This window comes from Olea europaea, unplaced genomic scaffold (genome assembly GCF_002742605.1).
Source record: "Olea europaea var. sylvestris unplaced genomic scaffold, O_europaea_v1 scaffold65, whole genome shotgun sequence".
Lineage (NCBI taxonomy): Eukaryota > Viridiplantae > Streptophyta > Magnoliopsida > Lamiales > Oleaceae > Olea > Olea europaea.
Genome location: NW_019264872.1, coordinates 671,574 through 686,135, shown reverse-complemented (window position 1 = coordinate 686,135; position 14,562 = coordinate 671,574). Strand labels below are relative to the sequence as shown.

The 14,562-nt window shown below is 35.6% G+C and overlaps 2 protein-coding genes across 2 annotated transcripts; both read right to left on the bottom strand.

The window, feature by feature from the left end:
* Window positions 1-639: 639 nt before the first annotated feature.
* LOC111390132 (basic leucine zipper 4) lies at window positions 640-1,336 on the bottom strand. The gene has a single exon (XM_023015132.1). It carries the CDS (start codon window positions 1,305-1,307, stop codon window positions 885-887), a length of 423 nt encoding a protein of 140 aa, XP_022870900.1. The 5' UTR covers window positions 1,308-1,336; the 3' UTR covers window positions 640-884.
* A 3,577-nt stretch (window positions 1,337-4,913) lies between these two features.
* On the bottom strand, window positions 4,914-12,852 carry LOC111390099. The gene is made up of 11 exons (XM_023015087.1): window positions 12,803-12,852; window positions 12,374-12,714; window positions 11,700-11,844; window positions 11,246-11,306; window positions 9,496-9,555; window positions 9,331-9,405; window positions 8,326-8,469; window positions 7,863-7,917; window positions 6,495-6,617; window positions 5,428-5,657; window positions 4,914-5,242 (listed from the first exon to the last, which is right to left on the bottom strand). The coding sequence occupies exons 1-11, from the start codon at window positions 12,850-12,852 to the stop codon at window positions 5,219-5,221; spliced, it is 1,308 nt and encodes a 435-aa protein (XP_022870855.1). The 3' UTR covers window positions 4,914-5,218.
* Window positions 12,853-14,562: the final 1,710 nt, after the last annotated feature.

Genomic DNA, 14,562 nt, shown 5'->3' with positions numbered 1-14,562 from the left:
GGTATGTGATAATTAGCTTTCATTAACACCACTAAATTCCAACACATAAGACTCACTTTATTGAACTTATCATTCAATGTCATGTTATACGGTTGTCATATCTGATAGAGATAAATAACTTTACTCTTAATATTGTAGCACTAATTATATGAGGATTATATCTGACCAATCTTTTATACCTATGCTCGTTTCCTCAAGCCGTCCTATCCCTGAATAATTGTTGATTCTTGAGCAAGTTGGGGATTGCGCGACAGTTGAAAGAGCTACTCGAAAACTTTGTGCACAAGCATAAAAGCGTATACATAAGAATTAGTAAGGCAGGATGTTATTCAATGGAGTAAACAGACTTAATAAAAGCGGTTCCTTATATATATATATATATATATATATATATATATATATATATATATATATGTCTGTGTGTGTGTATATATATACACACATGAAAGGAGAGCATGTTAGTGTAATTCAGGTTTCAATTTTTTTTATTCTTTCTTGAATTGCCTATAATTTATCAAGAGTAGTGTCACACATGGTTTTCCCCTGGAAAATGGGGATCCAATGTCAAAAAAGTGAAGATCAAATGCTGAAAAAAAAATTTGAATGAGAAGCAAAAACTAAAGTTTCATTAACCGCCAAAATACTTACATATATAAATCTGTAGGAAAAGAAATGGCTCAAAGTTCCCTCAAAACACAAACGGCACTTGAATTTTTACATGGCACGTCAAGACGTGATTTGCCATAATACTCTTGACATATAGTTGTCTCAATGTATTTGATACAATACTAGAATATTAAATCTGTACATTTCTCTGTACTTTAATCATATCAAGAACTCCACACCACTTTCTGCATGCAAGACTCAGTAATGATAATTATCGATCATTGCAGTTGCATGGATGACAGGATTTCGTATAAAACAACCAAGTTTTGTTGGAGATCCAAGGATTCTACTATTAGCCCATTCGACTCTCTCAGAACGAAATGACTTTCATGTTTGATGGTGCACAAACGGTTTTTTAATTCCTGGTTCACGAGTTTCAGGCGATTTACTTCGACTATAAGGTTTTCTAACTGCATCTTCTTCCGCCATCGAGACCGCCTGGCTGATTCTCGATTTGATATCATCCTCTTTCGCTTCCTAGTTTCTTCAGCGGAGTTATTCGTATGGATTGTCTGGGAACCGGAGGTTGAATGGACCGGTGGTTCTGATTGAAAAAGGGAGAAGAGTTCGTGAATTTCATTGGGAGTGAATCCATCATCAAGAACCGGGTATTGGTACTGAGCCGGTTCTTGACAAGACATGATGATTTGAGAAATTGTACAAGAGAATTGAGAAGGGGAGGAAAAGGGAAGAAATAAGGAGTAGCGCAGAGGTATTTATAGGATGAATAATGTTATTTGCAGTCATTCAATATCGCAGTTGCCCAACATGGCATATCTGTAACAATTAGTAATTTGTTGTAAAAGATAATAAAAAACTACCACGTTAATGTATCAAATCACTAACCGGTGGCATGTATGTTACATAAGGCGACTATGTCAGTGAGTGATTGCAAATAGCATTACTCTTATGGGAACTTGATGGTGACACGTGGCATTCAAACAATATTCCAAAAATGGATTATTGTCATAATTAAAGTCAATCAAACTAATTTTAACTCTTCTTGGTTAATTTTGGACATAATTATTTGGACAAATCTTGTCCCTTGGTTTCTTCAACTTTAGAGAATGACTTGTGTAAAAAATTTCTCCTAATAAGGATTGTAGGTTGTGTTACATGTACATCACCACTTACAAATTGATGTATATAAAAATGATGTGGCGAAATATAATTAGTTCAGAATTTCCCCAACCAAAAAAATAAAATAAAATAAAATCACCTTCTCCACTCTCTTAGTGGCAACTCATTTATCTATGAAACTTTCTATAATTCTTTATGTACACATATCATTATTCAAGGATTGTTGTCACCCTCTTTGTGAGTTCACTCCCACCTTTTAAATGATATATATGTAATCTTTTTGAATGGTTTAAAGTTTTAGATTGATCAGTTCAACATGCTACTAAAACAAAGAAAATAAACCCATCTACACATAATCTTTTTAATCAAGTAATTCAACAATGAAAGACCAATTCTATTGATAGAGATTTGAAGAAGTCCCTTTTGATTCTTCCTCTCCAAAATTTTATAATCGATCACTGATTTTTGTAGGAATTGGTTCAAATAATTTACCAAAAACTGAAAAATGAAAAGGTGTATAAAAGTAAAAAATAAAAAGGTGTGACTGTGTGTCAATTTCGACCAAATATTCGGACTTGATTTGATGGTCAAATTACAAAAGTAGATAAACAACTTATTCTACTCGTCGAGTAGATCGTCGTAGTATATTTGGAATCTCGAAATCAATTCCGGATCAATGAGAAATTACGGACCAAAGTTGGAAGAAATGAAGTGTTGAAACTTTTCAAAAGGATGCAGGTTTTGGCCAAGTATTGCAACTTTTTGAAAGGATGCATGTTGTGGCTCACACTACTTCATTTGCACCCTTTCTACATCTATAAATAGGACCTTATGGACATGATTTTGGGTACACTAATTGCATTGACCATTCATTCTCCTCTTACAATTCTCTCCTTTCTAATTCCATAATATTTTCATACATTTCCTTTGTTGAGAGAAAATTCTGTCAAAAGTTCGTCGGTTTCTTGTGGTTTGAAGTGCTGCTACCACAAGTTGTGAATCCATTGTATCTTGGGAGACAAGTGTCATTCACCGTGAGCACCGTAGAGGGGCAATTTGTCTTAAGAAAAGAGATAACGTCTCGCCTTGAATTATTCTTTATTTCTACTCCTTCTTAATCATTGTTTTTCTTAATCATTATACCGAAACGCTATCCAAATTTTCATTCATATAAATTGTGTTTTGATCACGCTCTTGTGGGTTAAAATTAGTCAAACAAATATATCAAAAACCAATCCTTACATAGCCCTTTTTATAAGTCGTCTCCAACAATTTTAAGTGTCGAATTTTCAATGGTTGGCATATATATGTGGTGGGGGTCTATATCTGCTTTATTCAGATGGAAATCTTTGCTAAATTATTACCTTAACCGCGAAGAACTAACCGAAACAACAAATCAGATAAGCATATTTTGCTTCTAAAGAACAATCCCCACAGATTGAAGTCATGTGGGAAAGAGAGCACTGGCTGGTTTAAAATTTAAAGAAGCCATGCATGTGGAATCCGTTATGTTATGTCAATTCTTTTTATCCTTTTAACGGTTTTAAAGGTGCCAATCGTACAAATAAAAGATTTCTTTTGACCTTTAACATATTTGGTAAGTTGTTACAATTAAACTTTGTTATTGATTATTCGGAGTATTTAATCTTACAAGTTGGTCCTCATTGATTACACGAGATTTTATGTATCTCATGCTACTTCGATACGAGCGTAAGCCCGTGATACTTTCTACTATTGTACTTTCTCCATATGAGGTGCCAACAAGCACGACCCTCATATTGCTCTTTCACAACCTCATAAGTAAGAACTTGACCTCCTCTTGTTGACATAAGAAAACATCACAACGAGAAGTATGTTAAATGTATTCATCTCAAATCACTCGACCATGAGAGTCGAGAGCCAGACTTACATTCTCACTTTTCGAAAATGGAATAAAGCTTGAGTTTAATTGTGCTTAGAATTAAGCCAAAAGTTATCTATTGTGCTAAGATGCCTAAATTAAATAAATACACATTTTCCAGTCTAATGTCACATCAATTAGCACTCTAAAACCTAATAGAAGAATATATCCAATCTGGTATTTAGTCAGTATTAATCTTGATTAGCAGTTAATTCCTGTTTTGCCACGTTGACAACTTCAACATATTGACATGTGGCGGAGAGTAACATGCAGTGTTTCTGTCTGCTGAACTTTATGTTTTCTGATTAGTAAAAACGGTTAACTTTAATTGGAATCCTAATGTACTTTCCTGTATTTGGTTGGTCAGTTTTCACTTTTAAAGCAGAAGTTGGTAGGTTTACATGTGGTAGCAGTTAATTCGAGAATGAAGAAGAACCACAAAATGTTAGTGATGTGCATATCTTTATAGAAAGAAAGGGTACAAGTCAAAGAGATGAGCGATGTTGAGCTATTGGGGGTGCAAGTGCCGAAACTGCCTTTCCTACTTTGCCTTTGTCAGTAGGCCAATTAGTAACTAGAAGGTAAAATTGATTGTCTTCAAATACATTTTCGATAATTCAACAATCACATCTTCTAAGTGAATAATGTTATTCATCATTAAATATTATCATCACTGATCTAGGCAACGTAATCCTTGATGTGCTGTCCAATAGTGCAACCTCAACCAGTGATGATCTCAATTAAAATGAATAATATTGCTCCCCAGAAAAAGGAAAGACACCTTGGCGAAAAAAATGTGTTGATATCTTCTCATTTGTTAAGAGGTGACGCTTTCAAGACGTCAAAATATATTGGAGAACGGCTAGTTGGGACAGCAAATCTTTCTCCCATTGTACTTTTTCCACCCACAACTTACAAGAAAATCTAAATCTTAACCTCTAAGATAAGCCTTAGCAGTCGCAAGGAATGAAAAGCAAACCTAAAATAAAAAAAAAATAAAAATAAAAAATAAAAAATAGAGAAACTCGTGATCAAAATTGTTTACGGAAAATTTAGCATTTTCATATTTTGTGGTATCGATATCAAATATATTGGAAATAAAGCCTAGGTTGTTATTGTTGTATATAACCATTTATATTTCGCTGGGGTGACCCGCAAATCTAAAACGCACACTAGCCACCAAGCTTCAACACGAGACCTGAAGAGAGAAGTACTATACACATGCTTCATTTTGTCATTGTTATATTAACTGAACTGAATACCAAAGAAAACAAATTTGAACCATGAATCCACCAAATACACAGTAAACTAACGGTCAGGTATGAGTCTACACCAACAAAACGAGCTATTGATTGTTTTGACATTTGCAACAGAATTATGCACAACGGTCAGGTACAAGTCTTTACCAACAAAGCGATCTATTGAATTTTTCGACATTCTGTGGGCTTAATGAACTTCCCAGAATACCGATTATGTACCTACAGCATTTCTGCTTCCCAGGGTTCACTTCAAATTTGGTTTATGTATGTACCTTGTGTACTTCTTTTGGAGGTGAACGTACGCAATAAATGCCTACAAGTTTACTGGAGGACTACCCTGCATTCCACAACGCAAAACAATTTCATCATTCAAATCACATGTTTGCAGAAGATGAGTTCTCTACGCTGATTTAAAGCTAACCCTTGCATAAATGATAGTAGAGAGGACTAAGGAGCCCCAACCACAGAAGTTCCAGTTTAACAAGACATTACAAGTCTAAGACAGGGCAATAGAAAACTGACCTTGAATAAAAGATCGTGAGCAATGTGTTCCCAGGGCAATGATATGGATATTAGGCAGCATCTGAGGGGCAGCATCTCTTCTTCAGTTTGGGTAGTGGAAGCAGCTGCATAAGCTTGCTTTGCTGCCATCGTTGCAACAGATGCGGCTTGGCGAAAAATAGTACCTATACCAAGCCCTCTTTTAGATATCTGAATAGGAGAGTGAGGACCTGATTCCGGCTTGGATTGATCTAACACAGGAATAACAAGGTCGAGTTTGCAGTCAATTTTGTTAACAATGGATAGGATACCACAAGTAGAACAATCACCAGAGAGAGAAGGTCCTCTGTCCTAAAAGAATCAGAGGAACTGAAAATAGGAAGTAGATATACCAAAATGTTTCTGTTGTGACAAAACTCAAAAAGAAAAAAGAAAAATTACTGAATCATTTTGCCCTCAAATTTCAAAAATATTAACTTCAACTATGTTACACTAACAGAATGGGGATGATAGACTCCCTGACCAAACACTCACGATAGGGGTGGGGCCACTCTCTTTGGAATTTTTAATTCACAAGAGTCCCAACACCATGTGAGAGGATGTCAAACCGCATGTCACCCTTTTCTGTCGAACTAGTTTAATTCTATTAACTTTCAGTGTAGTTGCAAAATCCTTGATAACTATAATTGTGCCAGTCCCTCTTTTTATATTTCTCCAGATAATATGTCCAGTCTTGAAACCACAGGCTAAACCATTAGGCCGTAAAGAGGCTTCACAGCATTGTAGGAAAAATACTTCTATTAACACCATGCCTAGATCTGATGAATACAATTTTTAAAGGCAGTTTCTGGAAAAATTTGAAAGGCTCCTTTATTTGCTCATGCACCCACTGCTTCTAGGCTTCTGTAGACAACCATGCGGTTCTTAGCCAAAAAATTTCAATACTAAATCAAGGAAATCGCCCTTCAGAAGTGGACAATTGTTGGGATGGGCAGTAATAGGAAATTAGAAAAGATTTAGTGAATCATGATACTCTAACTTAAAGGGTCATCCTATTCTATGACATCAGAGTACCAAGAAAAGTTCACCTGGAACACCAGAGACAGCTACTTCAACTTCTCCACGTCCTCCAGGACCTTTCATGTAAATCCTGTCTGTTTTGCTGGAGGAGTTACCGAGTGACAGAAGGCTCCCAAAACCAGTCCTTCCTGCTGTAAAAGTGAAAAGAACGGAAATGATATGTTGGTCTAAGTTAACTATTTTTAACTGGAAATATTAAAAAACTCATAAGTTATGGAAATAGCATTACGAGTTCATAAATAGACGCTTGCCAATGAAACAAATTAATCATAATCAGTTGATTCTCTCCATCAATCATATTGAGTAAACCCCCACCCTCCATCTCCCTGGGAAAGAAAAAGTAAATAAAATATAAATCTAGTTTGATTGATGGCTCAAATGTGGCTTGAGTGATCAAAAGAATTTCAGTACCATGAGACAATTAATACATTGCCACACGGAGTCATTGGAAGCAGTGCTTTCCCACTCAAAAGCACCTAATATGGCATCAAGCTACGTTCATGACCAAGAAACTGAGATCGATTTTTCCTAGTCTCTTATGAAGTAGTACTACCTTGAAACCTTTAAAATGTAAAAGCTCAGGCAAGCTGCATGCCACATATGCACCTTAGAAACCACAGGCGGAATAAAAATTTCAAGTAGCCAATCAGCCAAGTAGAGATTTCAGTGTGAGAATTTTTTGGGGAACAACCTGTTGTGTTTTATGAATTTATTTGACTATCAAAGTCTAGTCCAACTAGAAATTCCCAAACATGAGCAGTAAACCCCATACAGTCCGCGCGTTCTCTCCATAATATTCTGAAAGGGGGGATTTTTTACTTCTATGCTATCAAAAACCCCAACCTAACTTATGCTCAGTTTGTTTTTGCATTTTTGAGTCCTATCATGAATAACAAATTTGTGGTTGAATTGGATGCATCCATCACATTTTAATGATTTGAGCAAAGCAAAGATTCAGGCAAACAATCAATCTCACATCCATTAGGAGTAATAACCCCGAAAGTAATTCTAGCAAATCAATTTTCTAGTCTAAAGTTTACTGGAACACTAATTTCATGGCATTTTGGCAATAGTACCAGTAGACCCAGGAACAGATGAAGAAACAAGTTCTCTACATATAAAACATGCACGTATGGTCTTGGACTATGGGTAAAAAGACTAGTTTAAAAGCCTTGGGATCATAGATCTCAATTCCAAGTTCCATCAGAATATGTTGTGCAGTCATGTGATTATTGATCATTTAGTTTACTCATAAATCAGTTACTTATATACATGGGTTCATCAGTTCATCTGAGTTGTAATAAACCAATAATGTAAAATGAAACCACGCAAGAGCATAAAATAGTGGTTATCTAGGATGTAACAAAGTAATTTACCATCATATGCTTCTCGAACCATTTGGTAGTTAACAAAGCCAGAGAAAAGTGTGATCTGCAATTACAAATGAACAAATTAAAAATGAAGATCCTACAATTTACTCACATTATGCGGTATCTCCCTTTAAATAGTTATTATTAAAATTTTAACTAATTTTCTCTATTCCAAAAAATTTACAAAATAGGGCTTTTCGTGTCCTTCAAATGTTGAAAGATAGATAGGTATACAGAGAGAGAGAGAGAGAGAGAGAGAGAGAGATGGATTGATAGTAGTCTAGTGAGCATAGTTTAATGGCTGCAAATTTGTGATCACAACTAGTAGAAATACAACGAGTTTCCAATGATACAACATGCAGGTGAAGGCAACAGTCTGACTACTTAAGATATGCAGGTCGATGATATCCTAGAACTCAAGGAAACAATTTCTAATAGATATGCAATAAGCACATGAATTTCTCAAAACCTTAGAGTTCATCTTTCCGGGGCATTTATCAGTCCTCAAGGAAGTGCCAGAACTAGAAACTTGTTCTCCTAGTTCACTGGGAAATGCTGCCCCATCATGAGCGTTAAGCAGGACACAATAGCAGTGATCTGTATCGTTCAAGACCTGTGGGGCTAAGCTTTTAGAAATGGTAGAAATCAAACACAAATTGAACAACTACCTCATACATAAAAGATATGTCTAGACTTTTATTCCTTTTCTCAGCACTCCCCCAGCATAATGAAAAATGAAGCCAAGTCATGTAACGAGAACTACAGGGAAGGTTCCAAAAAATTAACCTAACGTGATGCAGAGTAGTACGCATGGGGAATACACACTGAGGGCCTATAAACAAACAATCATTTTTCCAATCCATGATCTCATTTTATTCTAGAATATCCAACAAAAAATGCAATTAGGAGAAACGAGAGAAAATTCCAGCAACTGCATGTGACCAGAAGAAAGTTCCAAATAGAGTTTTAGTGAAAACCACCATTTTACCTTCGGAGAATCCCAAAACATAAACAAAAAGTCAAGAAATAAAGCTAGCACTTATATAATTGTACTTTCTACCAAGATGAATAAACCATTGAAAAAAAAATGAGGAGAACAGGTGAAACCCAGAAAACCTTGAACTTCATCATCCCCACCCCCATCTCTCCTTCCCACGAGAAAAAGATCAAAAAAGAAAGAAAATAAAATGCATGTCAATATTACTTAAGGGAAAATGAATGGAGACAAGACCCACCCAATATTATTTGCCAGAGGTCCAATTCTCTTCTCATTAACAAGTATAAAGAATGCACCACTTTCTCACCAGGGAAAAATAAATAGTTTACTGGTTTTCTATGGAATAAAAGCAAATTAATGATCTAAACAACCTTCCTAGGAGAAGCCACATCCCCTAGGAAGATAGAGATTAAGACAATATAGCACATGAATTTGTATATAAATCAAACAGTGAACATCACAAAAAATGCACCTTACCACAGCATCGAAAGTGGAATCAAAGTCATCAACTGCAAAACATATATCTGGATAGGCAGGAGTTGTTTCTACTTCCTGAATTCATATGCAAGACAGCCAGGAATAATTAAATAAAAGTAAAGTTACATTACACTTTGTTCATTTACTTGAAATTATAATACTTGCCTTTGTTGAATCCAAATGAAAGTTGATACGACTTGGGGATGCATATACAGTCTTCACAACCTGTCCAACATTTCTACCAAGTTTACCAAACTCTTCTAAAGACGGAACATAAAATTTTAGAACTGCGAGAAATTAGACAAAATCCCTTTCTTCTAAGTCAAACATAAAGTTAAACAGTCCTTTGTCCCACAAATTTAGCTTGAATTTAAACAAAAAAATTTTGTGCTTAGCATTAAGACAGTGACATTTGGACTGTCTTTTACCCATTTCCTCCTATTTTGAATTCAAAATATCAAACATGTAACAAAATGATAAATGTTTTCACTTCAAATTTTGTCTTTTGCATAGATAATTGGATAATAAGATAAAAATGTTTTGACAATTTCACTTGAGAAACATAACATATTTGGGATGTACAAAAAGAAAAATTTATCAATAGAATGATCGAGAAGATGGTTAAATGCTGACAGTTGCCCAATTATTTATGTTTTAACACAAAACAATGCATCTATATGAAGTGAGGATTAAATGTTAAGACTGCAGAAGAACTATAAAAATGAGGCAAAGAAGCAGGTCAAGCAGAAAAGTACAGCAAAAAGAAAGAAGCATCAACATCACAAAGTATCGTAGGAAAGATAAATGTTTCATAAAGAAGGAAGAAAGCGGATCATTCCTGAAAATTCAGAATACCTGATGGTCAAGCAACATATCCTCTCATGATAGAAGACACAACTGTGGTTTAGAGAATTCACAATCTAAACTCTACATAGCAATGGTGAAGGAATCCTCCTTGAGTTATGTTTTTAACTGATGACACTCAAAATCATAAAGCTAAGGTTTTAGACACTAAACATGAAAGAAGAAAAAGAAACGAACTTATGGATTAATGTAATGCGGAAACATTAAATAGTTCTGAGGTTTTGATTCTGGAAATCAAAATTTCAAATAAGTTTCAGTAGCTTGTAACAGATTTCGAGATGGTTGATATATGTACTCTGTGCCACAGAGCCAAACAGCCAATCTGTATACAAACTCCAATGTGAAACTGTTTGCAGGTCGTTCTCTCATTTACTACCTAAAGTTGCGTAGTCAGTCTTTTTTTCTCTGGCAAGTCCAAGCAGCTTTCACTTAATTTTTGCCATGTCAAAGAGGGAGCTATGAAAGTGAAGTATTATTTTTTCAACGAAGATCATAAGAGGAGGCATAGACTCATCTCATAAAATAATCCCTTTTATATGGTTTCTTCTTCTTTGCTTTCTTTCTCTCTCTTTATTTGTATTTTGAAGGACAGGACTATCATAGGATTCAACCAATCTTGAGGTGATAGAGAATAGGTAAAAGCCTGATCAGATAATATATGGACAGCCTCAAGGATGTCATATTTTACATCAATTCTTTAGAGTAGAAAGCAATGTGGGAAAGACCACGGATGATGTTCACATCGAACCCATAATAGTTCTCCAAGCTAACAAAACACTGAAGAAGTTCCGTGACAAAGGCCACCTGTCTTTGCTTAATCAACCTAGTACATACTTCCATAGTTATCGGTCGAGCATCTTCAAACCTCCTCTCCCTCCCTTCAGTATCACTCCTTGCATGCAGTTTATGATTTTTTTGATTTACAAATCACTCCAAAGAGCGGCCTTAGTCTTAGATTGATTGGCTACGCTTGTGGATTCAGGAGCACCATTAAACAGGAAGACTCAAAGATTTGGAACAACCACAGGTCTATCGTGAAAAACTGCAATACCTTGTAAATGGGAGACAATGGTCTGTCTTTGCCAGTCTGATATTGTTGAAGAACCTGATGACTGGAAAGCAAAAAGAAAGGAAAAGGTAGAGAATTTGAATTTAAAAAGAGATGTTTGTTATGAGCAACTAGATAAATAGATGAAGCATTTAAAGATGCGGCTCAAGTAGTACATGTTTCTGGATTAGATATGCTAAAGAATCCTAGAAGAGTGTGTATGTCCAGTGTAAAAGTGAAAATAAATTGAAATTTTACTTGTGTCTCCATACCAATTCCCTTAGATATTACGGATTGCCCCAGCTGACCTCATACAGAGGTCAGTATTAAACTGCTATCTCCATTACAATAGCATCTAAAACATGAATGGAGAGAACATCCGCATATAAAAGTACTGACAAATCCTATAACACGTAAGCAAAACTTATGGATTCAGGGTAAAAGATGAGAGTTTTACCTGCAAATTGCTACTGTAACACTGAAGGAGGTATGAGCAATCAAATTCAAGTAAAATGAGCGTCTCCAATCAACATTTATTGAGTTCTCACCAACTAAGTCATCCAACTGCCCAACAAGAAGAAATGGCTGTAATCTGATATTAAAAAATAGATATTATCTCAGCATTTAAAAAATAAAAAATAAACAATGTACGATAATATTATTTAAAACAAAGGAAACAGCACCTAGAATTTTCATTCTTTGATATAAAAATACAATTAAAACTCGGTAGAAATGAAAATGAAAATGAAAAGAATTGGAATAATTTCTTTCTTTTCAATTTTGTAGAATCCATATTTTGGAATGAACAATGACCAACACTTTGACTTTACTTTAACTCATTAGATTCAATATATTGTGTTGGGTTTTTGATACCCAATAAATCCAACTTAAAATAGTTAGACGGATAATTTATCGACACTATAGACTTGGCTCGACTCGAAAACGACCTATACTTTTGGATGGCCCAAGTTTTGGTTAGTGTTTGACTTTGGGTTATTAGTTGGATGGTTATGTATGGTAGCCTATTTATTGTTAACTTAGGTTCTTTTGGTTATTGGGCACTTACCACTTGGTTTTGGCCCATTTGGAGGAAGAATTTTTAGCCTAAATTGGTGACCTAACATCCAATACATTTATCCATCTCTTGTAGCCATTTTTCTGTGTGGTGTGTATGTATTGTAGTAAGGGATAGAAGAGAAAAGAGATGAAGGCCAGCCGGCTTGGGGGGAATTGGGAGATTTCCACCATTGTTGCTTCTTCTTCTTCTTATTCTTGCTAGTACCACCACCATCCATTCTCCTTTGTGGGGTTGAGAGCGAGCCTTGGTGATTTTGGTATTCATTTGGTTGTTTTCTGAGTTTGAAATTAAAGATTCCTCAAAGATTTCTGCGAAGAATGGTAACAGAGCTTGTGTTGTTGAGAATACTGTGATTTTTTGACCAAAAACCGGCTGGAAAGTGAAGAAATTGAACCTGAAAACCAGCAGAGAAATAGGAAAGAAACTGTCCAGTTTTGTTTCATTTCTACAAGATCTATAAATCCACTTTCCAGCCAAACGACAGGGCAGTTCGTGAAACGGAGGCCAGATTCAGCTTCAGCAACTGAAGCATCTGGATGGACAATGCATGGCCGAAGACGGAGGAGCGTATGAAAGAGCGTGGTACTCCAGCGAGGCGCGCGTGTAGCGTAATATGACTACAGTTTGAAAAGACAGAATGTTGCCGATGACTCGATAGACCCTGCAGTGTTGTTGAATTTCAGTTTCGAGCAATACGGTGAAAGCTGGACGAGTTTGCCCTTGGACATTTAGATGCCATTTTGTGTTGCCGTGGTTGCTAGGAGCTTTGAGCAATGGTAGTCCTAAAGTGTTGAATTCGTATTTCTCGATATTTACGGATCTTAAGACGTGGTTCGCTCGATATCGTAATTTTCCCTCTTATTATTGTAGTTATGGTTATCGTGTAGGGTAACAATTTATTTTTTGCATTAGAAGTCATTATGTGGGGGTGACATCAGGTTTGAGGTTATCGTGGGGTAATCATTGCCTGTTGATAAACCTGTAAATTATTTGCCTTAAATTCTTTGTGAATTTGTTGCCAATCTTTTCTACTCTTTCTGAATTGCATGTGACCTTAGAAAAGTTTGTTTGACTATTCTATGTAAATTATATCTATATTTTACTTATGGTCATTATTTGGTATTGATGGCATATGTAGGTCTAAGGCAAGTGCAAAAAGTAATACATGTTTTAATTGTAGTATTATGGACATGTTGAAAGTGACTGCCCTAAGAATGATAATAAAAAGAAAGATAAGAAGAGAAGTAACGCAAATGTTGCCACCGAGTTGAGTTATGACCTTAGTGAGATTTATTGAGAATAAACCCGATTATTACATGTGCATTTGTATGTAATCCTTTCTACATGTGTGTGATTGTTTAATTTTGTTGCGTTGATATGTTACACTTTCAATTTGTTTGTGTGTGTACTAACATAAATTGAAGTGAGCTTAATACTTTAAATAATGTGTTTAGTGGATTGAAATCTATGGCGTACTCTTTTTGCTCTATGGTTGGTGTGAATGTAGTAGTGAGAAACTCCTTTATCTTTGTGAGTCTATGTAATTTGTGAGATTATGTGAGGCAACCATGTTAGGGTTATCTTCTCTCTTTGTAAGCATCTTTTGTGAATGCAGTGAAGTAACCTTTTCTTCTATTCTCTTTGCCAGCGCCACCTTCACCTTTTCCTTTGTGGATTTTTTGAGCTTTCGTATTGGAATAACCTTGTGGTGCATAGGACAATTTAAATTGAGCCCCAACCTTTTCGTTCGTCAAAAGGTGCTATTTTGCCATTGTGGATTTGTAATGCATTAGTAGTAAGTTTGAGGATGTCTATTGGTAACGTAGAGTATTGATGCCTGATGGTGTATTGATGATATGCATAGAGATGTAAAGAGTGACATTTGGATCATGAGTAAAGAGGAAATTAAATATTGGAATCCTTTATCTATGAAGAAACTCTGATCAGGTGGAGTATAAGAAAGGCACTTCTATTACTTTTGTTAGATGGAGGCCCATTATCCACTGAGCTTGGGAGAAGTGATGTGATGATAGAAGAGTATCCCATAGACTTAGGATTTATTGTAATCTATTAGTTAGATATGAGTTAAGTGACCAGTCTTAAGTGCATGGTGTGCGATGAGAGGATATATGTGTTCTTGAGGTGTGAGCAATATGGAATGAGATATGATAAATGAGCTGAGATATTTTCGTAGGGTCATTTATGCATTTGTTGCAGGAGTTTTGACCGTTTTTTAATTAAC

Bases quoted from the DNA above. Each gene is read 5' to 3' on its own strand.
- LOC111390132 (XM_023015132.1), bottom strand. From the start codon at position 1,307: ATGTCTTGTCAAGAACCGGCTCAGTACCAATACCCGGTTCTTGATGAT.
- LOC111390099 (XM_023015087.1), bottom strand. From the start codon at position 12,852: ATGCTTCAGTTGCTGAAGCTGAATCTGGCCTCCGTTTCACGAACTGCC. The intron at 12,715-12,802 runs GTCGTTTGGCTG...GCTGGTTTTCAG, and splicing joins TCCGTTTCACGAACTGCCCT to GTTCAATTTCTTCACTTTCC. The intron at 11,307-11,699 runs GTAAAACTCTCA...TTTGCTTTCCAG, and splicing joins GTTACAGTAGCAATTTGCAG to TCATCAGGTTCTTCAACAAT.